This window comes from Brassica rapa, chromosome A03 (assembly GCF_000309985.2).
Source record: "Brassica rapa cultivar Chiifu-401-42 chromosome A03, CAAS_Brap_v3.01, whole genome shotgun sequence".
Lineage (NCBI taxonomy): Eukaryota > Viridiplantae > Streptophyta > Magnoliopsida > Brassicales > Brassicaceae > Brassica > Brassica rapa.
Window position 1 is genome coordinate 22,836,227 of NC_024797.2, and position 26,755 is coordinate 22,862,981.

The 26,755-nt window shown below is 29.5% G+C and overlaps 2 protein-coding genes across 3 annotated transcripts; both read left to right on the forward strand.

Annotated features, from left to right (window-relative positions):
• The first annotated feature begins 10,329 nt into the window (after positions 1–10,329).
• On the forward strand, positions 10,330–12,383 carry LOC103860665 (probable galacturonosyltransferase-like 2). Its single transcript, XM_009138310.3, has one exon. The coding sequence runs from the start codon at positions 11,092–11,094 to the stop codon at positions 12,106–12,108; it is 1,017 nt and encodes a 338-aa protein (XP_009136558.1). The 5' UTR covers positions 10,330–11,091; the 3' UTR covers positions 12,109–12,383.
• A 7,080-nt stretch (positions 12,384–19,463) lies between these two features.
• Positions 19,464–20,325, forward strand: LOC103860666 (probable calcium-binding protein CML41). Of its 2 annotated transcripts, XM_009138312.3 has the most exons (2): positions 19,464–19,764; positions 19,882–20,325. In XM_009138312.3, exons 1-2 carry the CDS (start codon positions 19,533–19,535, stop codon positions 20,142–20,144), a joined length of 495 nt encoding a protein of 164 aa, XP_009136560.1. In that variant the 5' UTR covers positions 19,464–19,532; the 3' UTR covers positions 20,145–20,325. The 2 variants fall into 2 exon arrangements, with proteins under 2 accessions (XP_009136560.1, XP_009136559.1); XM_009138311.3 differs by having other exon boundaries at positions 19,468–20,325.
• Positions 20,326–26,755: the final 6,430 nt, after the last annotated feature.

Consider the following 26,755-nt stretch of genomic DNA (forward strand, 5'->3'; position numbering starts at 1 on the left):
CTAACAATAATTTTTGAATTTTATTTTATTGTAACTTGGCAACTACTTTTGGCATATTAAGGAAAAAAGGTGAAAAAGAGGAGGTGAATCTATGACCTCACTTAACTTACTGTTTACAAGCTTAACAAGTTTATGTTCGGTGGAAAAGCGATAAATCGGTTTCTTCACCGTAAGATTAGAATCTGTGAGGTTAAATCCAACGGATGTATACGTGAGTGCACGGTCGAGAGCATGAGTCAAGCTGCAGAAAGAAAAGAAAAGATGCCTTTTGGGTATCTCTCCGGTAATTGTGGTTTAGATCTCACGACGATGTAAGTTTGAACGGTTCGGATTTAGTGGTCCCCAAACACAGCACCTCCCGCTCCAGTCAGGTCAACATTGGAATCACGTATGTAATATACTCAGAGTTTGGTGGGCCCTGGTTTGCTTCGCACGTGCGACACAGAAACCTATAGCCCATAGTCTATTGCTAGAGCCAAAGCCCTGGGCCCATAATAACTTCGAGCCCTACAATGCACGTGACTGCGGGAATCACATTTTGTGGTATATCCTTTGTACAGTATTTTTGATGATATTTTCTACCATGGTATTTTTATAGTTCTCTGCGTTTCTTCGAGAAGTAGCTAGCGCGCATTAGATGAAACTAGAAAGAAGACAAAGAAAATCAGTTTCTTTTATGGCGTCTTCTTGGAGAAGAAAACACACCAAATTTGATGTTATATTGGTCGATTGGAGTTGTCTTTAGAATGTGTAACACATAATCCTGGTACTCATATAGTCATATAGAAACAATAGTACAGAAAAATCATCCACTAGCAGTGTTCTAATACTTGATGCTGATTAGCATGCCCCTGAGTAGGTTTATTGCCAATTCCTCTTCTTCTCACTCCATATGCCAATTAGAATTTTCTCTTGACCAGATGTACGATGATGGGTAATTGAGTGCTGGGCTTCCAACAGCTAAGCCTAGGGGTGGGCGTTCGGGTACCCGTTCGGGTTCGGATCGGGTATTTCGGATTTTCGGGTATTTCGGTATAGAGGTATAGAATCCGTTCGGATATTTCTGTACTTCGGGTCGGGTTCGGGTATTTTTAGTTCGGATTCGGTTATTCCGGATCGGGTTCGGATATTTAGATTTTGAAAAAAAAATTAAAATTTTCATTTCTCAAGTTTATTGTATTTAAAAATATAACTTTTAGTTAACTAATTTTTTATTTTTAATAGATTGAATGGTTAATAAATTTGGACATAACATTTTAAAACTAAAAAGGCACTAATTTAGTTATTTTTTTAATTTTGGATATAACTTTTTGTTAATTTTTGAAATAAAAAACTTGACATGCATTTTAAGTGAGTAGCAAATCATTTTTCCGTAATTGTATGTATATCATATGAACTTAAATTATGTGTAGTATCAATATAAATATTTTATATAAAACGAGAGATATAAACTAGAAACATAAGGTTAATTATACATATGCTCGGTTATATTCGGATATCCATTCGGGTTCGGGTATTATCCGTTCGGGTTCGGGTATCCAATCTCTCCTTATTCAATACTCGTTCGGGTATTTTGCTACTTCGGTTCGGATTTCGGTTCGGTTTTTTTGGATCGGGTTCGGGTGCCACTTCGGATATCGGGTAAAGTGCCCACCCCTAGCTAAGCCCATGTATATGTAGTGAATGTAACAAAGTCCTATTAACGAGCAGCAAAATATAACACGAGATCTCGTTAAATCTAGTTAATAGCGAGCAACATCTTAAATCGCTTACATTGGCTAAGCTATTGAGCTCAACGATCTTGAAGGCATTGTTGAATGCATTTTTTCGCCAAAACCGAGAAATTGCGTTTTCCCGCCAAAATCGAAAAATTGCGTTTTCCCGCCAAAATCGAGAAATTGCGTTTTCCTGCCAAAACCGAGAAATTGGGTTTTTTCGCCAAAACCGAGAAATTGTATTTTCCCGCCAAAATCTGAGAAATTACATTTTTCTGCCAAAACCGAGAAATTGTATTTTCCCGTCAAAATCCAAGAAATTACGTTTTCCCGCCAAAACCGAGAAATTGTGTTTTCCCGCTAAAACCAAAAATTTGCATTTTCCCGCTAAAACCGAGAAATTTTGTTTTTCTGCCAAAATCTGAGAAATTGCGTTTTCCGCCAAAACCAAGAAATTGTGTTTTTCCGCCAAAACCGAAAAATTGAATTTTCCCGCCAAATTTATGAAATACATTTTCCGTCAAAATTGTGAAATTACGTTTTCCGTCAAAATCATTAATTTTTTATTTTAACGATAAAACTGTTTTTTGGGTTAAATTGTAAAGTTATGTTTTCTTTTATTAAACTAATGAAATTATGTTTTAAGAAGCCCATGTACACCCATTGTCCATTTGGTCTTCGCCCAATTAGACCATGTACCAATTGCTCTTTTGTCCAGTTAGACCATTTATTAATTGGGCATGTCCACAGCCCGTCCAAAATGAATTGGACTGGGCTAACCCATGGTCAGTCCGCCCAGTTGACACCTCTATTCATGACGTAAGAAACACTATTGGTGTAAATCTGGTCTCGTGTTGAATGGCAATGGTGTGTTAACCCTACAGCTAGTTTGATGTACTGGTCCCACTTAATGAAGTGGTTAACTATCTCCGTTAAACCTCGTACACCCTGCAATTTTGTAAGCCATACCATCAGGCCCGGTCAGGTGCGGATCTAGAAATGTATTTTATATGGGGCACAAAAATATATTTTATTTAAAATAATTTGACAGTTTTATGAAATTATAAAATATTATATTTTTACAGTAAATATTTAACTAATTAAATATTCATTATTTTCCAAAATTGTTTACAAAAGTTAGAAAGTTTATTTTTAACAGATATATAATTTTAAGCTTTCAATACATTTTATATGAGTTAATAATAGCAAATTATAAACTCTTAGATAATTAATGGTATCACTGAATAGTTAATCAAATATAATAATATATTTATTATCAGATTTTAATGTTTTTAATATGCATAAACCAGAAAATATTTATCTTCTAGAAATAGAAGGAGTACAAAATAAGTAATTGGAAATTCAAAATTGATATTTACAGTGCAAAGCTGAACAAATTAGACACATAAAACTACTTTAATAAAATTTAAGAAACAAACGAGAAAAGTTGAAATATGAAATTAAACATTTGACAAAGAAAGAGTAACTGCACACGCTAAATTTGACAACAACAAATAAATAAGATAAAAGATGGGTGAAAAATATGGTTAAGCGTGAAGTGTGTGGCACCATTTACCTCATTTAACCAAATATGCTAGTTTTAAATACTCAAAATTATGTTACAAACAAAATTTAAAAAATTTAGTATGGGGCACGTGCCCCACTTTCTATACAACTAGATCTGTCTCTGGGTCCGGCTCTGGGCTAAAGCCCATGAAGCAAGTATTTTAGGCGCCAAATATAATAAGTATTTTAAAGACGCCAAATTTATCAAAAGTACCTTCAACCTAGTGGTTGCATTCTTTCTATTCCCTCTTACCCTACACGGGTACAAATCCCACCTGGCCTCTTTTTTTTTTTTTTCTTCATCATATTTGTTCCTTTTCTATGAATAATAACTAGACCTTGATCCGCCCGACCGGGCGGGTATTTATTTTATGTTTTTAGTTTTTTTTTTGTTTATATTAAATGACGTATTTGTAATATTAAAACATAAATTCATATTGAAAATTAATCTTTATAGTTATAAGAAAAATAAAAATTAAAAGTTTAATAAAATATTCTGATATAAATTTTAAATTTCGTAATTAAAATAATATAGAGGCGGTCATATTTTTTTCAATTTCAAAATCTAAGCTTCCTACACGGGTACAAATCCCACCTAGCCTCTTTTTTTTTTTCTTCATCATATTTGTTCCTTTTCTATGAATAATAACTAGACCTTGACCCGCCCGACCGGGCGGGTATTTATTTTATGTTTTTAGTTTTTTTTTGTTTATATTAAATGACGTATTTGTAATATTAAAACATAAATTCATATTGAAAATTAATCTTTATAGTTATAATAAAAATAAAAATTAAAAGTTTAATAAAATATTCTGATATAAATTTTAAATTTCGTAATTAAAATAATATAGAGGCGGTCATATTTTTTTCAATTTCAAAATCTAAGCTTCCTTAAAGACAAAGAAAATAAATTTATAAATACATAAAATATATAAACTTATTTGGAACTATAATTTCAATTAAAAGAAATTTGTTAAAGAAAAATAATCTTACTGTTGTTATTTATTTCTAGAGCTTGACCCGTGACCGTATAAATATTTTCTTTCACTTTAATTTTTTTCTTTGTACTAATGGTATAATATATATATGTAAATTAAAATATATTACATAACTGTTAATATAACATTTTAAACATAACAATTTTATTTATTACTTTGAATAATTATATTTTGTGATTTTAATCGTCTATTATATCACAATGTATCATATAAACAAATCCAATATTTATAACTAATTGGACTTATATTATGAAAGCATTATACTAATATATGAATAAACTATTTTATATTTTATTTATATGTTATATAAATTGATTATGATGTGTGATTTTTTATTTTATTATTTATTACTTATAAATATTAAAAATATTGAGTATGTTAATACGAAATATATTAGGAAATTTATTTTGGTTATGATTTGATAAAGGAAATCTATTATTTAAATTTTGGAAAGATATTAAATGCTTAAATCTATAATTTAAATTAGGAAAAGACAAGCATGCTTAAATATAGGTTCAATAAATACATCAATGGCATTCTAATGTAAATAAGTAGTAAAACTAAGGGGTATTTCTATTTTGTACTTCTGTTTTAATAAAGTAGATAAACAACTAACAGTTTATTCATTCAAAGTTATTAAAGATTTTGTTACCTCTCTCAACAAATTTAATTAATTTTTTGTATAACCATATTAAACTAATTAAATGATACTATGTTATTAGATCTAAACTTAATTAAATAAAACATAACTATTTTTTTGGCTTTCTTCTCTTTTTTTTTAGGTTAATGTTTACTAAAATAGCCGGGTGAATATGTTATTAACGTGAATTATTAGTTATTTATCTTATATTCTTTAATTTTATTGTGATTGATCTTTGTCCAAATAACTCTCACAAAAAAAAAATTCTTTGTTTTTCTTGTTTTGTAAGAATTTTGAAATTTTGGTAGAAACTTAAAAAAAATATCATAAGGTTTAATATTTTAATGAGCACAATAAGAAAGAAAAACAGTCAAGATGAGCTGCAAAATGTTTTGATGTTTTTGTATTTTATTTCTTTAAAAATATCAGAAAGTGTAATAATATTTGATACTATTTTGATTATAAAATAAAATTATAGTAAAGCTTAACTATAATTAAAGGCATCATTTTTTTATTTGTTTTAGACGACGAGAGAGTCTGGACCGGCACTGCATACCATAAGAACATTAAGCTCAACAGTCCAGAGATGCACGCAATTTAATGTAAAAATGTTATATATTACTCCCTCAGTTTCAGAAAGATGTATATTTTAGGTTTTTCACACTTGTTAAGAAAACATATCAGATTTTAGTTACCAATACATTATTTTTCGTTATCAACTATTATCCACAACTTTTAACTAGTAAAACTATAATAAAACACAATTACGTTTTTCGAAATTTACAATTTGCAATTAATTTATGCATTAAAAATATAAAACATGTAAGTTTTTTAAACAATTTTTTTCTTCAAAATATGAATCTTTTTGAACGGATAGAGTAAAAAACAATTATGTTATTATCCCTAAAACGCTAAAAAGAGAAACTTGTTTTGAGCCCAACAGTGGTTTATATCTCCTCACCTAAATCGCAAATTCAAGGTGCATTGAGAGTTACGAAATAATGCTACTTGCTGTTTTACGCTCTATATTGTGTAGCATTAAAATTATCGAAAATTCGTTCTTGTCACCATATCTGAAATTAATAGTAGCCAAAGTAATATAACCTAAACGTTGTTGTGTATCTGTCTTCAGTACGACAGTACGTTTACATTATTTTTTGGTTTGGAAAGGTTCTGGTTCATACCAGTTATCGTGTACACGATACTAGCTGACAAAAAGGTACTAATTGGGTAAACTATTAAATGGTAAGTTACAAATTCTACAAAAAAAAAATATGTAAACTATTAAATGATAAGTTAAATAGCTTCGTTGTTAGTTATGGTTTTCACACATAATTTTGGCTGTGTTTGGAAGATCTAATTTTGAATCCCTATTAAGGATTTCACAAATTCATACATGTTTTATGCTTCCCCTTTGTTCGGAAAGATTTTGCATAAGCCTAGGGAATCCACAAAGAGAACTGATAGCAGGAATAGAGCTTTTGTCTATTTATTGCATTTATTCAAGAAATCAAGGAGGGTCAAGCTGTATGAGAGACCATAAAACTTCTGTATTTTTGAGGATCCATTCGTTAGTTCTTTCTGAGTGATTCTTATTTATTCAAGAAATCAAGGAGGGTCAAGCTGTATGAGAGACCATAAAACTTCTTCAAGATTAAAGTTTAATGTTTCATTTCAAATGCAGTATGTGTCTAGTCTTCCACATGGATTCAGCAATTTCTTAACAATTATATTTAATTTATTAAATAATAAAAGGTATAGAAACAGATACAAAAATTTATTTTTATAAGAACAAAAAATCTTCTAAAACATTTTTTTGGACAAATCTTCTAAGACATTAATATTTGTGATACAGACGTAGTATCTATGGGCTTCAGGCGACGATGGCGTATACACAAATATACGACTTCACCATCGATTAACGGACTTGGTGTCAAATTTTTAAAACAGCACGATCAAAATCAAACCACACGTGAAATGCGCACATGCATGGCACATCGTCAACTGGGATCATTAATTAATTACGGTTATGAATTTAAATCAGCGTCGTAATTAACCGAAAACACGGCTTCGTTTTGTTAGTTGCAAATCAACTAGCAGCGGCATAAGTCGCCACACTCATTTTCATATAGGTTAGTTACTTTCCCATTAAACGTCTACACATTGGGGAGGGGGGGGAATAATTAAAAATCCAAATATGCGTCTAATGAAAAAGATATAATCAATTACTCAATTATATAAGCATGATCTATAGAAAATAACTCAATAAGCAGCTCGTAAAATCAAGAACCGAATATTTGATTAAGTAACGAGCATTACTGCATAGTCATATGTATTAGTGATACAAACAAACAAATCAAAATATTTAGTGTATTTGCTATTCTGTATACTTTGTTTTAAAAACTATCACAAGCAATTCACATTGTTTGCAAAAACAAACAAATAAAATCAATTTCTTTATTGGGTTGGTAGGTCAGGTGGCATTCAAATGGACACACAATGCACTTTTACGTGGCAAACGCTTAGCGTGTGTGTTCTTTTCTCACTATTGCCAGTTAATTCCGGGTCGAACGGACCGGAAAATCAGTTGATCGCTTTAACCTCCGAATTTTCAGACAAAAAGCAAATAAATTAGCTAAAAAGTTCATTACCATCATAGCTAACTCCATTATTGTCTTACGAACGATACTCTTCATTCTTCAATTCAGATCTCCAAATACATTACATTAGTATTCTTTACCGCAGTTCATAAATAGTTTTTAGTAGTATAATTTTTTCTTGTAAATTTTCAATAACTTTCTAATGTATATGCTTTACATTTATTATGGCCCCTTCATGTTCATTTTATATCTCATAGAAAATGTTCTTATTTTTGTCAAATAAAGAAAATATTGGAGAAGATTTCACATCGGAAATATGAAAGGAATTTGAGTAATATATAAGAGACTTGGATAAATCTATTAATCGCCAATTAGTTTTAAGTTGGAATCCCAAGAAACTTATCATGGTATCAGAGCGGGCCCAATACCCTGAGCCATTAATCCGGTCCGGACAGTGGCCCGATCATCCCATTAGCTGATGACCCATAGAAGGCTCAGTTCCGCCGAGATCGCTAGAAAATAAAGCATGATTTCAGAGAGAGTATGATGGATTAAGTAATATATAAAGGGTTAGGGTCAATCCACTCATTACCAATTGGTTTTAAGTTGGAAACCCATAATTAAACTCTAATCTAACATGGTATCAGAGCACAGATCCTAAATACCCTAAACTCCTAATTAAAATTAAAATTAACCCTTCCAACTGGGTATAAAAATTGTCTTAAACTCGCTCGACCAAATATAAATGTCCTAAAGTTCCGAGATTTATGGCCAATAAAAGCCATCATTTCGAGGAGAGGTATTAGGAATATATATCTCACATTGGAAATTCTAAGGGATATTAAGTAATATATAAATGGTTAGAGTCAATCCACTAATTGCCAATTGGTTTTAAGTTGGAAGCCCATGAAACTTATCATGATATCAGAGCGGTCCCAATACCCTGACCCATTAATCCGGCCCGGACAGTGGCCCGATCATCCCATTAGCTGATGGTCCATAGAAGACTCAGTTCCGCCGAGATCGCTAGAAAATAAAGCATGATTTCGGAGGGGATATGATGGATTCTACGAGATTAATGGTTATACGCACCATTATCTTGAGGGAGGGTATTGGAGAGAATATCCCACATCGGAAATATGAAAGGGACTTAAGTAATATATAAGAGATTTGAACCAATCTACTAATTGTCAATTGGTTTTAAGTTGGAAGCCCGAAAAACTTATCAGAGAATGTTCTATTTGAAAGAAAGAAAAAAAAAGATGTTATGTTTTCTAAAGTTATAAAAGGTAACAATTTGAATAATTCACGGGAGAGAAAAGGGGTGATTCGATAGACAAAGTTAAATGACTTATTCTTAGGTCCACCCCTTAGGGTGAACCTCTAGGTTCACCAACCAATAGGATTCTTTTATTTTATATTTGATATCTTTTAAAAAAGGAAACAAAATATTGTCAAATTATATTATGTTTTTAAAATTAAAAAGTAAAAAAAAATAGTAATAATTACAAAAAAAAATATTTTACGTCGTCAGCATAACATTAAACCCTAAACCCTAAATTCTAATCCCTAAACCCTTAATCCTAAATCCTAAACCCTTGGATAAACCCTAAACTCTAGGATAAATCCAAAACTCTAAATCAAAATCACTATACACTAAAACATTCAAGCGTTTAGGGTTTTAGTGTTTTTTATTTAGAGTTTAGGATTTATCCAAGGGTTTAGGGTTTACCCAATGGTTTAGGGTTTACCCAAGGGTTTAGGATTTATCCAAGGGTTTAGGATTTACCCAAGGGTTTAGGGTTTATCCAAGAGTTTAGGGTTTAGGATTTAGGGTTTAGGGATTAGGATTTAGGGTTTAGTATTTTGTTGAGAACATCAAAAATATTTTTTTTTTAATTCTTTTTTCTGTAACTATTATCTTTTTTTATTTTAAAAACATAATATAATTTGAGAATATTTGGTTTCCTTTTTTAAAGGATATCGAATTTGAAATAATGAAATCCTATTGGTTGGTGAACCTAGAGGTTCACCTTAGGGAGTGAACCCAAGAATGACTCAAGTTAAATATAATAAGAGTGGAGTAATTCTTGGGTTCACCCCCTAGGGTGAACCTCTAGGTTCACCAACCAATAGTGTTTGAGTATTTGATATTTGATATCTTTTAAAAAAGGAAACAACATTGAATTTCCAAATAAGATTATTTTTTTAAAATAAAACAATAAAAATACATAAAAATAGTTACAAAAAATAAATAAATAAATATTTTAAATCTTTAGCAAAATACTAAACCATATACCCTAAATCTTAAACCCTAAACCTTAAACTTTGGATAAACTCTAAACGTTTGAAAATCTTAAACCCTAAATCATACATTAAAAACTAAATTTTAATAACACTAAACCCTAAATCCTAATCACTAAACCCTAAACCCTTGGATAAACCCTGAACCCTTGGATAAATCATAAACTGTAAATCAAAAATATTTAAAATTAAACTCTAGAGTTTATGATTTATCCAAGGGTTCAGAGTTTACCCAAGGGTTTAGGGTTTAGTGATTAGGATTTAGGGTTTAGTGTTATTAAAATTTAGTTTTTAATGTATGATTTAGGGTTTAAGATTTTCAAACGTTTAGAGTTTATCCAAAGTTTAAGGTTTAGGGTTTAAGATTTAGGGTATATGGTTTAGTATTTTGCTAAAGATTTAAAATATTTATTTATTTATTTTTTGTAACTATTTTTATGTATTTTTATTGTTTTATTTTAAAAAGATAATTTTATTTGAAAATTCAATGTTGTTTCCTTTTTTAAAAGATATCAAATATCAAATAATCAAACACTATTGGTTGGTGAACCTAGAGGTTCACCCTAGGGGGTGAACCGAAGAATTACTCATAAGAGTGAGTAAATTTATTAACCTTTAACACGTATGGCTTCTCCTATTAAATGTGATAGTGCTTGCACGACCACCCAAAATGTGTCACGTACAAGCATAGACATCAAACTTCAACAACAAAGGAACACATGACATATGCATAATTTTCTAAAATACTATAACAAAAGAGCACATGACATGCATATGTATGTCGATCTCAATTTCTTTTCAATTTCGATCACTTTTGTATGTGTTCTATGGCTTATACATTCAGACGTGTTCCGTGCAAGAAAATAGGAAGCAGTAATGTTTATGAATTGTGCTAAACAAAGATTGAATCGGTCCACAATATTGGTAGAGAGTTACCACTTACCATACTTAACAACTTAAAACCTGAACACAAATACTTTCTATTCCTTGGCGGGAGACAACACGCCAAACCTAAAATATCGAGGAAACACAACAACATTTAATAATGTTTTTTTTGCAGAAAAGAAAAAATGATTACCTAAAATAAATGAATAATGTCTCGCCGACAAATTTCATTCAATAACATTGACTTTCTCATTACCCCTTTCGATTTGAAACTCGTTCACTTTTTCTTCCTAAAGAAACTTCTCTCTTTGTCTTTGTCTCTTTCTCTATCTCATATCTAATAAATACATCATTTGCATCTAAACATCTTCTCAAGCGCAAAAATGCACGCTAGCTATATTCTATACCTCATCGTGCTCGTCTCCTTCGCTGCCGGAGAGAGATTCAAAGAGGCTCCAGAGTTCTTCAACTCACCTGACTGTCTTACCATCCAAAACGACGATGGTTTTATCTGTTCAGACAAAGCCATTCACGTGGCAATGACCTTAGACACGGCTTACCTCCGTGGCTCGATGGCCGTGATCCTCTCTGTCCTCCAACACTCTTCTTGTCCTCAAAACATTGTCTTCCACTTCGTCACTTCAAAACAAACCCACCGACTCCAAAACTACGTCGTTTCTTCTTTCCCATACTTGAAATTTAAGATCTACCCTTACGACGTAGCCGCCATCTCCGGCCTCATCTCCACCTCCATCAGATCAGCGCTCGACTCTCCCCTAAACTACGCAAGAAACTACCTCGCCGACATCCTCCCCACGTGCCTCTCACGTGTCGTATACCTAGACTCGGATCTCATACTCGTCGACGACATCTCCAAGCTATTCACCACTCACATCCCCACCGACGTCGTTTTAGCCGCGCCCGAGTATTGCAACGCGAACTTCACCACGTACTTCACGCCGACATTTTGGTCAAACCCTTCTCTCTCCATCACACTCTCCCTCAACCGTCGCCATTCGCCGTGCTACTTCAACACTGGAGTGATGGTCATCGAGTTAAAGAAATGGAGAGAAGGAGACTACACTAGGAAGATCATCGAGTGGATGGAGTTACAGAAACGGATCAGAATCTACGAGTTGGGATCTTTACCGCCGTTTTTACTTGTCTTCGCCGGGAACATAGCTCCGGTAGATCACCGTTGGAACCAACACGGTTTAGGAGGAGACAACTTCAGAGGACTGTGCCGGGACTTGCATCCAGGTCCAGTGAGTTTGTTGCATTGGAGTGGGAAAGGGAAGCCTTGGGTGAGGTTGGACGGTGGCAGACCTTGTCCGCTCGATGCGCTCTGGGCTCCTTATGATTTGTTAGAGCCACGGTTCGATCATCTCATCGAGAGTTAGATTAATTAGAGAGTCTTCTATCTTTTTTGAAATACATATTTTGACTGGATGTGAAGAGGAATACTCATACTTGAATACAGTAATAGGAAGGATAGTTGGATATGTAATTAGTTTGGTGATGGTGGTAACTTATTGCCTGCTTCTAGCATGATACTTTCGATGCCTATACCGTAATAGTTAATTGTGAATATATCTACCGAATGTACTACGGCAAGCCTAAGGAATAAGGATGTAATAAAAATAATAAATACATCTCTTTTTGTTTTACTGTTGAATTTAAAATTTATAATCCTCCATTATGATCAAAGTTAATAAAAAGTTCGAGATGGTTGGTCTCTTGGAAAATATAAAGGAAAAAAACCAAAATTTAATACTCAGACAGTCAGACGTATCGCCGTATTTATATACTCCTCTTAGCCGATCTTAACACAATTGCATTTGTTAACCTTATTGACAAACTAAACAAACCTAAAACCTCTAATACTTAATTTAACCATTTAATTTTAATGAAATACAACGTCATTGAAAATTGTTTTCCGATCAATATCCTTTGTAAAATACAAACATAATGATGATTCTGATTATTACGCCGGACTAAATATATGTTTTCTTCCTAACTTTTTCTGTATCGTGTTTGTGAAGATTGTTAAATAATCGGGCATTTTCTTGAGATGTTTCATCTCTTCGATATATAGCCTATTGACATCTTACAATGAATTACAGTGTATATTTTGATATGTGAATTAAATTATAGTTGATAGCTAATATTCAACATATCGTGTATAAGTCATGCAAAATAAAATAATTTAGTACAATTATTGAATATGATTTAACAGATTGATTGTAACGACCATATATTGTCATGATAGTTGCAGTTTTTTTGTTCGATTCAACATACCCGAGCTGTCCAGTCAATAATACCACAATATTTCGATTGGATCATTGTACTTAATGTTGATCGAGTACACAATATAATATCCAGTATTTTGTGTAAAAAATGAAACAAACTCGCCGGCCAAGTCTCGCGAGATTGTCGTGTAGTTGATCATTCACACATAAAAGTCAACAGGTCAGCGCGTTGTCGACTACTACATTGGCGACCTATATGGTCTTAGACTCTTAGTCTACGTTTGAGTTCTAATATTTCTTCTTCTTTTTTGATCAAAGCAGTTTTAATATTTCTGCAACCAAATAATGTATACAGAAATATTAGCTTTGAATCGTCCATATAGGGTGAACAGAAGTACAGAACTCACGTAGACTTATACAGATACATAACAAGATTTTTTACGTGATCTACAAACATATCTTGTATTTATACTTCATACGTAAATGTCTATACATAATGATGTATCTGTCATATATAATATATGTGCAATTATATTATCAGAAAATACTTGAATGATTAAATAAGCACATGCAAAATATATGTTTACGTAATCTTGCAACAAGTATAAAGAATTAACGCGTGGGTCAACTCAATGAGGATTGCGTCTGGATCTCTACGGATTATTATATGATAATGTGGTATACTCCTAATACCAATGAACAAGCATGTTATTTAGATTCTTTGCACAGGTCAACTTAGAGATTTAATATAACATGTACTGATGTACATGAGCTGAAGATGGTGTAAAATATCATGCTTAATATATCGGGAATTTGTTAGTATTTAACTCTCACAAAAATACCAAAAAATATACTTCACAGAATGCCCAAAAGTTGAATACAAATCTGAAAAGGAGAAATTAGGTTTTTCACATACTCAAAACATTATTAGAACACGAATTTCATATTTCTTTAAAATTCCGTTGCCACCTCGTTTTCGTACTCTATTCTCAATTTTTGTTTCCCTATCCGAAAGGTATATAGACAAATTCTTTGTTAATATCGTGCATTAAATTGCATCATGTATCTTGGATTTCAAACACTGTTTAATAATGCATATTAATAAGATTTTGCGGTCTAAGAAAAATCTTATACATCTAAAACGCTCAAAAGTCAAGTTTTCTCATTACACATATATCTGATAGATTAAAAAAAAAGAAGAAGAAGATACGAGTGGCATATTAGGCTTGTGGACAATATGCCAAAGATCAGCCTAACTAACTCTGACGAGACTAATCCCGTCGTAATAAAATTTGGCAGATGATTCTTTTTCACTTCTTTTTTGGTCATATCGCACCGACAATTTTCTCTTGTTATCTTGTACGACTAACAAGAATTTAGAAAAGAGGCAAACATATTTTTCATTGAAGGCTTCGGCATTCGATATGGCCATATAACGGCTCGTTGGACATCTGATATAGGCCCATGAAGCCTCTCTATCGCTGACTAGAGGTGGTAAACTAGCTAATGGTTAAGATTTGCCTTCGCCTAATTTGCCTATTGGTTGTCAGAACTTGTGACTTTCTCAATCAATTAATGTATAGTGAAAGCGTTTCCCATGTAAAAATGCTAAACTCCGACTGTCTTCCCACATCTCAGGACTCGAATGGTTTTGCGTAATCACTTTATAGATCCTACGTTTCCGGATTGTTATAGTTTTTTTTTTACTAAATTTAGGATGGTTATAGTTGCACACTGGCTTATGACTAATCATCAAAATTGCCTTGTATGACTTTAAAATGCTTAAAGTCCTTTTAATTAAAAATCCTTTGCTCTTACAATATTCGGTAGTGAGAGATAATATTACAGAGTAAAAGGTGAAAGATTGTTAGTCCATACTATGCCTACGCAGAAAAAGCAGAAGAAAACCGGAATCATCTATTCTTCTTATGTCCATAGTTTTTACAGATTTGAAAGTTTCTTACACATAGACAGATTTCTTGGTCAGAACTACTCGAATGACTGGAAAATACTCATACCGCTTTTTTCAGAACACATCAATGGGACGAACAACTACATTTATGTTCAGATATGCGTTCCGATCTGCCATATATCACATTTGGAGAGAATGAAACCGACGCACGGCGAGAAACCTCTCCAAAATCTGTTCAAATCAGGTTCATTGATACGAATATCATAATCGCCCAACTTCAATCCACTAACCAAAAAATAGACGTATCAGGACAGGATCGCGAAGTGGCTTGAATACTCTTCGATAGCAACATCAACAACTTCAGCAGATGAGTGGAATGTCGAACCAAAACCATGGGAGTAGGGGTCATGTGTTTTAAACAAGGCAGGAGTTTTTATTCGTTTTCAAAAATTGAAAGGGGATAAAAACAAATAAGTATTACAGTAAGAAACAAACGATTTTGTGATTTGATAATTTACCATTCAATTCAAAAAATATTAAAGAGTAATTAAAAAAATTTAAGAAATTTTCAATAATATGTAAGAATATAAAAACACTAGGGGTTAGTCCGCTCTTCCCACGGAAAACATATCTTAATTAAGTACTATATTCACTGTTTATTTTGGATCAAATGTTCACTGTTTGTTTTATTTTGAAAGTTAGGTTATATATTATGTAAATCCTTATTTATGTGATTTCTCTTCTTTATTCAACTTCAGTCTTGTTTTAACTAAGTTTTCTATTACGATTGTTGAGATTGTCTTAATGGGGCTATCTTCTGTTTTTATTTTGATGGTGTAAACCTTTTGAATCTGCTTTCAATGTCATCTAATTTTAGTTCATCTGTTATGTATTTTTTTGTCGGGTTATTTTATAATGTGTTCTTGTTTAAAATGTGCAACTAAATTTTCATATAAATATTTGTTTTTTTTTCAAGTTTTTTTTTTAAAAAAAAATCATGACATAACCTTTAAAACAAATGTATATTTATATATTTAGCAAAGGAACAACGAAAACAGATGTTTTTTAGAACAAAACCAGTAACTATGTGTCCATATGAACGACTAAAAACAGTTGTTTCTGAGCACCGAGAGAAAGACTAATTCTCCTTGTATTATGTGTTCTGGGTAAATGAATGAACAATGAGTGATTAAAACTCTCTTTCAGTAGCTGTATATCTTCAAAGTATATTGCAAACATAGACCAATCTTTGGTTTGAAACCATATTCAGCAATTGAGAATAATCCGTTGTAAACGTTACATGAAACTGTTGTAGATTTCTCATACTGTCCATATTTTCTTCTTTTTAATCTTATGAAACGTTTCTATGTATTCTTAATATTTATGTATTAATGGGTTATAATATCTATTTAACATAATTATTATTTTTGATTAAATTTTCATCAAACTCAGATTATATATTTCACTAAATTTAATTATATTATGTTAGGAAATCATAACCAAATATCAATACATAAGAGATTTTTGATTTCTTATGTATTGATATTTGGTTATGATTTTCTATTATTTATTTTTATTTTTTAAAAAGTTGAGTTTAGATACCAAAAATTAAAAATAATTCTGTGAGATTTATTTTTTTCTGTTGGTTTGGGTTAATGAAACGTAAATAATATTTTTAAAAAGGAATTAAATTGAGGATTAATGATTCATGGGTTATTAAAAAAATAATTGATTTTTTTAAAATTAAGAAAATGAAAAATGTAGAGTGATTAATAATATTTAAAAAATTATGAGTTATGATTAGGTGTCAAATTTTTAGACAACTTCTCTTCATGAAGTGGCATAGTTAGAAGAGAAATGATACTTTATTTATATTATATGATAAGAGTTTTTCATTTGAGCATTTAAACTTAAAATATTATTATTTTAATATAATATTATTTTAATATAATTCAATTACTTAATTTATTTTTAAAAAATTAAACCACTTATGTTTAAACACAGGTTACACAAATTTGTCATAAATTTTTGGTAGTTTCTCATTTTATAGACTTTCTCCTCCTCTCCCATATTTTCTATTTTTATGGACTCTCAAAGCTGATTTCTTAATTCGATCTACTAAAAGTCTGAAATACATTGTGTCATATGATATATAATTGTTATGATCCAAAACTCGATTATGTTAATGTTTATCTAATTATACCTAAATTAATGACTTAGGAATCATCATTTGATAAGGCATATTAGGAAATAAAATTTCAAATTATAAGTTCAAAGGGATTTTCAATAATATATATATAAATTACCAATTCATTCATTATCAATTGGTATGACCAATTTATTTATTTTCAGTTAGTTTTGAGTTAGAAATCTGTGTAACTTATAGGCATCAAGGCTATAGAATAATTCAAGTGCTTATTATACATTTTTTATATTACTGAAACAAAATATTTTATATAGGCAACTAAACCTTTTTTGGAATGAACTTCTACTATCTTCTATCAAAATATCAAACTCTATGCATTTGGCACATACATAAATGACATTTGTTAGAAGCTAATGAATCATGTGCTTGAGATCAAGATTAGTTTAATCCTTTTAGCTGTTTGTATTTTGTCAAAAACACTTATTGGTAATTGCTTTTATTAATAGGTTGATTCGTATTGTGTACAGGTTTTTGAATATATTTATAGAAATCAATAGCTAATGGACCAAAAAGGTTTTATATCTACTATATTTAAGCCGGCTTTGAATACATATATAAGCTAATATTTTTAAAAATAATATGTAAGAGAAAAAGGTGTATACATAAACATTGTCCCAAATCTCTTAGTTATGATTTGTATTGAAAATGAACTTCGAATTATTGTTATTTTATCAACAAGTGTTTAATTTTCCAAATTATATATATAATACTGTGTTATTATGTTATATTACATTGGCATTCACTATGTTATCCTCCATTGTAAATCGGATTTGTATTTCTCTATGTTTAATATAAGTATCTTTCAGTTATAAAAATATTACATTGCTGTTCACTTTCTAACTATTACACCAGTTATTTGGATCACTAAAAAGAGCTCTTCAAATTACAACCTTATGCTTTTTACAAACCCTCAAATCCACACATATCCAACCATTGCGGCTAAAGCTGAAAGTTTAAACTACTGAGAAAGTGAAAGATGTATATGTGAAACAATGACTTCTCTCACATTGGCTCCACTGTATTAGGCAGAATTAAAGTTTTGTGTTCTATGTATTTTTTTTTTCTTTGTATTTATGTTCTTTTTGGAGTTGTTAGGTAAACTCTGTTTCCATCGGCTATAATAACACATTCATTAAATAAGACATGGATAAATTTGTTTGTGGTGAAAGTTGTAAAAGAAATAAAATAATATTTTCTATGTTTTTAAAAGATCCATATTCTAGAGAAAACTTTTGTTTCAACAAAATCAATATTTTATATTTTCAATGTAATTTTTGTTAACTAATAATGAAAAATTGTAAAGTTCAAAAACATTAATTGCATTTTTTAAAAAAATTATTGGTTTAAAAATATAGAAACTATAAAATTACAAAAAAAACTATATATTTATAGCTAAATTTTAATATATTTTATTAAAAAGTGTGAAAACTCTAAAACATTGATTTTTTAGGAACGGATGAAATAGTGATTAGGCAGAAACTGGTTTTATGTCATTCCGTGCGAATCATATATAGTTTTTGAGATATCATAAATTTGAAATAAAATCACAAAAAGAGAATGCAACAGTTTAATGGTGATTGCTTTGGCATCAACCTTAGTTGGTGAATCTCGAAATTATAAAAGTGTGCACCTAAAAGCTAATGATTGATTACTTCAAATGTAATGCAACAAAAAGAGTCGGCCGATATTATAGGAATGGGCCTGAATCAATAAACACTAGAGGAAGCTGCGATGAAATTTCACATTGTTTTGTCTTTTTCACATCTAATCATTTAATCTTGTAGTTTTACACCATCACGCAAGTCTCAACGCAGCTTCTACGAAATTCCCTTGGAGAGAAAATATGGACCTCTTTTTTGGTTCCCTTGGAAATTCTGGGAAATTAATGACATCAATGCCGTCTTCTTGTCTAATTTTGCATCTTCATTTTTCTCAAAAATTTTATGAAAATTTTATTTTATTTTACTTTTTGCTTGTTTGTTTCTTTCACTACAGTCAGCATATAAAGATAACAAGCTTATGTCACACCAGCTAGGATTATGACATTTTCTAATTTAAAAAAGTCAAATTCAAAATGCTACTTCAATTCACAATATATACTTACTGATATTTTCACTGAGATAAATTCACCAATTTTATTTTATTTTTCGGTTTATAGTTTTCAATTCCAAGATATCTAAAACCTAATGTCCATATAGCTGCGTATTTTTTTATGATTATGTGTGTATATGTAAATAGTATAGAATAATTTAATTTAATAATGACTGATTGTCCAAAAACAAAATGTGAATAAACTAAAATCCGGACACGATGGTACCAAAACAAACAAAACTCATATATAATTTATGTATATGCTTTTTAAAATATATATAGATGGTGGCTTTATCATATTATATATAGAGGTGAGTTAGAGACTAAGTAGTAACACCACACCATATCTAACATCAAAGATCCAATATGGCAACTCCCCAAGATAAACTTTCCTCCAAATCTTTCAAATGGTTTTCCACCAAAGCCCTAAAACTAAACCTAAGTTTCCATAACCGACGAGCGTCATCACCAAAATCCAATTCTTCTTCAAGCTTAAACTCTCCAAGAAGCAACACTGATGACAACAACAACACAAAAAGTCACCACTCCCATGACGAGCTCCGTCGAGTCTTCAGCCACTTCGACGTGAACAGCGACGGTAAGATCTCAGCCTTTGAGCTCAGAGACTACTTCGGATCTGTAGGTGAATATATAACTCACGAGGCAGTTCAAGAAGCGATAAACGAAGTAGATACTGATGCTGATGGGTCTTTAGGTTTTGAGGATTTCGTTGGGTTGATGACAAGAAGAGATCTTGACGGTAACGGTGACGGTGGTGGAGAGTTGAAGACGGCGTTTGAGATGTTTGAGGTGGAGAAAGGGTCAGGATGTATAACACCAAAGGGTTTGCAAAATATGCTTACGAAGTTAGGGGAATCAAGAACGTATGGAGAGTGTGAAGCAATGATAAATTATTACGATATTGATGGTAATGGAGTTCTTGATTATCATGAGTTTCGGCAAATGATGACCGTTTAATTTAATTAATTTATGTTTATCTCATATTATCATGTTATTTGCTCGAAATGCTTATGAAGTGTTTTCTTTTTACAAAGTTAATCTTTATGAAGTGTGTGTAGGTTTTATATTACGAGTGAGCTTAATTACTTGTGTGGACTATTAATAAATTATATGAATGATATATTTGTATTTTGAGGTATGTTCACGGCTAAGATAATTATTTATTTTGAGAGTTTATATACACACATATATATAGAAGATTTCTGTTTTAAGAAAGCAAAAAAAAAAAAAGACTTATCGTTTGATATATATGTTTACATGTATTTACTGTAGTGGTGGTAGCTTAGAAAGTGGTATGAGGGTATTTCCGTATTTAGCAATAATCTAAACGAACTTTTCCTGCTTGACTATTAGGAAATTAAAAACGAACTTCTCCTGCGTAGAATAAACCAATGAAAATTGAAGAAGAATTTACGCTGACTTGATCTCTGCTGGATATTTTGTCAGTTATCGTGTACATAAATATACTACCTGACAAAAAGGTACCGTACTCGGATCTTATTTTCAAACAATAAATTAAAACTGTACGAAACTAAGATTATCAGCATTGCATGTGTTCTTACATGTATTCTTAGATTAAAAATAAAGAAATTAAATATAAATTAACATAGAAGAAGAAAATGTTCTTAGCTTTCTTTAACATGTGTCATTATACTATTGATTTCAACTTTTAGAAAATTTAAGTTTAATTGCAATATTAATTCATATGAATATTTATGCATAAGAACAATTGATATTGGGCTTCGGACAACAAAAAAACATGTGCTCAACAATTGATTTTGGGCTTCATATGAATATTTCTTTAACATGTGTCATTATACAATACTAGGGATTAACCCGGGCTACGCCCGGGATTTTTATTTTTTTCTAATTTAAGTTGTTAATTTATTTATATTTAGGTTATGATATATATTTATATAAATGTTAAGATGCATGTCATAATTAAAATTTATTTTTAAATTTTAACATGTTAAATTAACATATTTTTTACTATTTAAATATTTTTTGTAATTTTGTTGGCTATCTAATTATCATATTTAGCAAAACTATCTCTTGAGTGTTAACATAAATGTTTTAGATATTAAATTAAACTGTAGAGTATTTTCGGATCGACCACATGCTCAACAATCAATCGATCCGTAAAAAGATGGTCGATCTCCTTGGCCAGGTAAGTACAATTTTAGCAAAAATATCTTTGATTTTCAGATATTAAGTATATAACTATTATTTTAAATATTGTTTTAATTGTATTTTTTGATCAAATTATTGTATTATAATGTTTATGTAAATATTTTTGTGATATTTGAATTTGTGTTGTTCGTATACTTAATCTAGATGATATTGATGTTTAACAATTTATTGTTTTCTGGAAATAGAAAATAATGATATATCAAAACGTATCTAATACTTGTTAAATGATAGTATAATGTAAATTATATCCATTATTTGAAAATAACCATTTGTTGTTTTTTATTTTCTTTTTTAAATCAGAAATTATTTTTATTTAAAAACATTATTCATATATAATATAATAGTTTAAGTTTGGAAGATTAATCTATATATATAAATTATGTATATTTTTTAAAAAAATAATTTAAGATATTATATATTGAGTAACTGAGTAAAAGCTGAATTTCTTATCTTGAAAATCAAATATTTATATTTTTGTCTTCATGTTATACTCACCAATCCATCATTGATATTTATAACTCAGTATGTTTTTAAAATAACTTAGTTTTAAGTAATAAACGAATTTAATAATTAAATTCATCACCTATAATGTTATATAAACTATATTTGAAAACTCTCTAAAATTATATTTTAAGCATAATATTACTATTATTTAATTTAAGTTATTTTAAGCATAATATATGCTAAACTAACTTCAATTATATTTACAATAGGACCATCTTAAACCTGTTAATAAACCAAAAACAATACTAAACCAACATGAACCAATACCTGATTCGGCGTGGAATGAAGTGTTTCGGGATAAATGCTTGAATGGTTATTAACTGTAATAGTTTGATCATGAAATAGTTAGTATGAATATTAACAATAAAATGATGGATTAGATTAATTTAAATTTGTAAGAATACCTTTGAGTCTATGAAAAGCAATTCAATTCCCATGAATAAGTTTGGCTTTTGGAAGTTGTGGGTTTCCCAACAATGAATTCACCTAACAAAAAGTTCGTTGTTATAAAAAAATCTCCTTCAAAGTCATTAAGGGTTTTTGAGACGGCAATAGTTGATGGTAGAACCATTTTTTGCTCGAGTGCTTTGAAGTTTTCCTTGATAGTGTGAGGTTGATATTGATGGAATAATGAGTTTTATATGGACTTTCTTGACTCCCTCTGTTTCAAAATACATGAAGTTTTAGGTTGGGACACAAATATTAAAAAACTTGTTTTTTATCTAAAAAGTATCACTAAAATATAAATTAAAAATTATTCAACCAATCACAAAACATACTACAAAATATAATTGGTTACACAGTTTTTGATAAAGTTAAAAGATACCTTGAAATATGAAAACATCATCTATTTTGAAACATCAAAAACTCTCTAAAACATCATCTATTTTGAAACGGAGGGAGTACATTTTAATTTTTGTTTTGTTTAATGTGGTATTTTCATTTTTATATAATTTACTACCATTTTAAGATATATGTACATTTAAGATAGATGTTTAAATCTTAATGTATTTTTTCTATTTTTTTTAAATGTTTATTTCCATTTCTTATATTTTTTATTTACGTAATATCTATATTTTATATTTTAAAATAGATATTTAAATCTTAATGTACTTTTTCCTTTTTTTGTAAATTGTGTATTTACTTATATTATATATTTTACATTTTAAGATAGATGTTTAATGCTTAATGAACTTTTTCCATTTTTTTTAGAAAAATTATGTATTTACTTATTATTTATTTTCCTGTATATGTATTTCCATTTCTTGTACTTTTTATTTACTTAATATCTTTATTTTACTTTTAAAGATAGATGTTAAAATCTTAATGTACGTTTTCCATTTTTAAAAAAAGTATATTTCTATTTGTTATACTTTCTATTTACGTAATATCTATATTTTAAATTTTAAGATATATTTTTAAATCTTAATGTAATTTTCCATTTTTTAAATTGGGTATTTACTTATATTATATATTTACTTATTATTTATTTTTATTTATATTGTGTAATTCTATTTCTTATACTTTCTATTTACTAATAATTTTATATTTTAAGATAGATTTACATTTTAAGATAGATGTTTAAATACTAATGTACTTTTTTTTATTTTTTTTTAAATTGTGTATTTCCTTTTGTTATATTTTCTATTTGCGTAATATCTATATTTTATATTTTAAGATAGATGTTTAAATCTTAATATAATTTTTTCCATTGTTTTTAAGTTGTGTATTTCTTTTTCTTATACTTTCTATTTACTTAGTATCTATATTTTACATTTTAAGATAGATGTTTAATATTTAATGTACTCTTTCCATTTTTTAAAATTGTGCATTTACTTATTATTGTATATATAATTCGTATATTTATATATTTATAATATTTACTTATTATTTATTTTTCTATATATTATGTATTTCTCTTTCTTATACTTTATATTTTATTAATATCTATATTTTATATTTTAAGATAGATGTTTAAATCTTAATGTATTTTTTCATTTTTAATGTAAAACGGCAATGTTTTATAGAAAAACTTGGACAAATAGTCAAATAGTTATATTTATGTTTTTTTTTATAAAATGGTAATGTTACATTATGGAGATAAACTGTTTTTTTTTAGTGAAAAATAGTAATTTTACATATGTTTAATGTAGTTTTTCCATTTTTTTCATGTTGTATGTTTACATATTATTTTTATTTTTAAATGTAAAATGGTAATCATACATATGTTTAATGTAGTATTTCCATTTTTTATGATGTATGTTTACATATTATTTATTATTTTCGAAATTATATATAATGTTTTTTTTTACAAAATAGTAATGTTACATTATGCAGATAAGCCGTCTTTTTTTAGTGAAAGATGGTAATCTTACATATGTTTAATGTTTACATATTATTTTTTTAAAATAAAAATGTAAAATGGTAATCTTACATATGTTTAATGTAGTATTTCCATTTTTTATGTTGTATGTTTACATATATTTATTATTTTTGAAATTATATATAATGTTTTTTTTTTTATAAAACGGTAATGTTACATTATGAAGATAATCCGTCTTTTTTTAAGTGAAAAATGGTAGTCTTACATATGTTTAATGTAGTTTTTCTATTTTTTATGCTGTATGTTTACATGTTATTTATAATTTTTGAAAATTAGTAATATTAAAATATAAAACTATATTTTATGCCACGTGTCATCTTTCGGGAGAAATTTTTTCCGCTGATGTGGACGCTCTATGGAGCTTCAAAAGGTCCCTTTTATTAGTAAGGATTTTAAGAAACTATAATATGAGCTCAACAACTGATTTTGGGCTTCGGACAACAAAAAAACATGTGCCCATAAACATGTAATCGTTCGTCACTCGAACATGTTTCGTTGTAGCCAACGAACTACAAAGCAAATATGCCGCAGTAGTTACAACTTATTACAGGTCGCTAATGAAAAAAGCGAACATAACAGCCACCATAGAATTGACTTCGGTAAATGCCAAATGCTCGGGGGTACGATATTCACTCGTAGGATCAATGTTGATAACACAAATAGAATGTCGTCGTCATGGACTCGTGGGCTTTTCCAATGTTTTATTTGAAGGAGACTGCAAAACCCTTGGATAATTTACTCGGACAGGAGCACGATATAATACACACCAGATTACCGATTGGAACACACAACTTTCACATACAAATGTCTGTCAAGAACTGGTGGAAGAAGAAGTTTGATAACAAAACTTTCTGAAACATCTCTATTTCCTGTATGGCCGTGGTCGTGTATCTTAAAATATTTAAAAGAATTGATTTAAATATTTTATTACCAATGTTATCAAATTGTATTTATTTGTTAAAAAAACAAAATGCGAATAACAGTCTAGTTTTTAAATTAAATGTCATTCTATTATTTTTTTAACGCAGTTGCTAGTATACATTGATGAAGTTAACTCAGTTTTTGTGATGCACACACAAGCTGGAAAATTAATCAATTAAATGGACTCAATCGATTTAGATCAAACTGAAACGAATTATGATGATTTAAAATTTTGTTTTGTTTACATCGGTTTATTATTTAGACGCCGCCTAAACTTGTTTTAGAATAATCCCATCCAATCAGGACTACTTTCTGGAATCTAGAACACTAAAAGACCAATTTTATGTTAATAAACTATTTTAATGTATATTATAAAGTTTATACATATCACAATTGAAATTTGATTTCTGTTCTGAGGTATAATATCTAACGAAATCAAAAGGAATATATCAAGTTAGAAATAAATCTGAAATAGCAAAATTGAACTGAAAACACATTATATCAACTATTCTTGATTGTTGTCAATCATTATTGCGTTTCTTGTTTCCAGTTGAAATATTAATCTTAATTAAAACCTTTAAAAAATAGCATACTTTTGATTCAATATATTATTCAGAATTCAAAAGAAAAATCAATAATTTTAATTAACATTCTAAAACAATATCAATTCAGATAGTAACGCCGGGTCATGTGTTATTGTGAATTTTGCCAAGTTTTCCGAATTTTACCGGGCTCGTTAGTGGGCTTTTACGGTATCTGATTACAAATAACGGACTTTGAATGCAGGCACTTTATTATGATTGTCAGCAATAATATTAACAAATTGAAGGCAAAAACGTAAATATGTACAAGACTATTACGCGGTGTTGACCAAGGAAAGCCAGAGAAGATTGAGTTTAATCAAGTTGCAATTGCAATTTATGAGCTCAAAATCACTTCATTCTCGTGATTTTTTTACAACCACCATGGTCCATGAAATGAAATGCTGCATACAATTCACATTAGAAAAAAAAAATCAAATGTGAAATTGGCTAGTAACTGTTTATGTGATCGGTTAGCGAATAAGACATGCATTTGCGTATTTAAAATTTTGTTTTTATTATTACTAGGTCCGTGTCCGTGCTACGCGCAGATATTGTGTGAAGTTAAAATTTGTGTATGACCATAGTTATGGCTGTTTATGGTTGTTGTTGCAATAGATTTAAAGTAATTATAAGAAGGAATATATGAAATTAAGTATTTAAAGATTTATTGTTCATTTTTTTATGCAGATGAAGTGAGAAGTGAATCGATAGAGATGTAAAAGTAGAGGGGAGTTTCCGTTTTTGGTTGTGTATAGTGGCTTTCTGTAGTAATAGAAATTAAATTAACGTGTTGAAAATTAAAAATACAGTAAAACATCTATAAATTAATACTCGATAAATTAATAATCTCTATAAATTATTATATTTTACCGATAACAACTTAAGCTCGTTTAAAATTTGACACAAATCAATAAATAATAAGATAAGATAATAATTTTTTTAGAAATTTTTATGCAAATATATGGTCCCTTTAAAATTAGGATAAT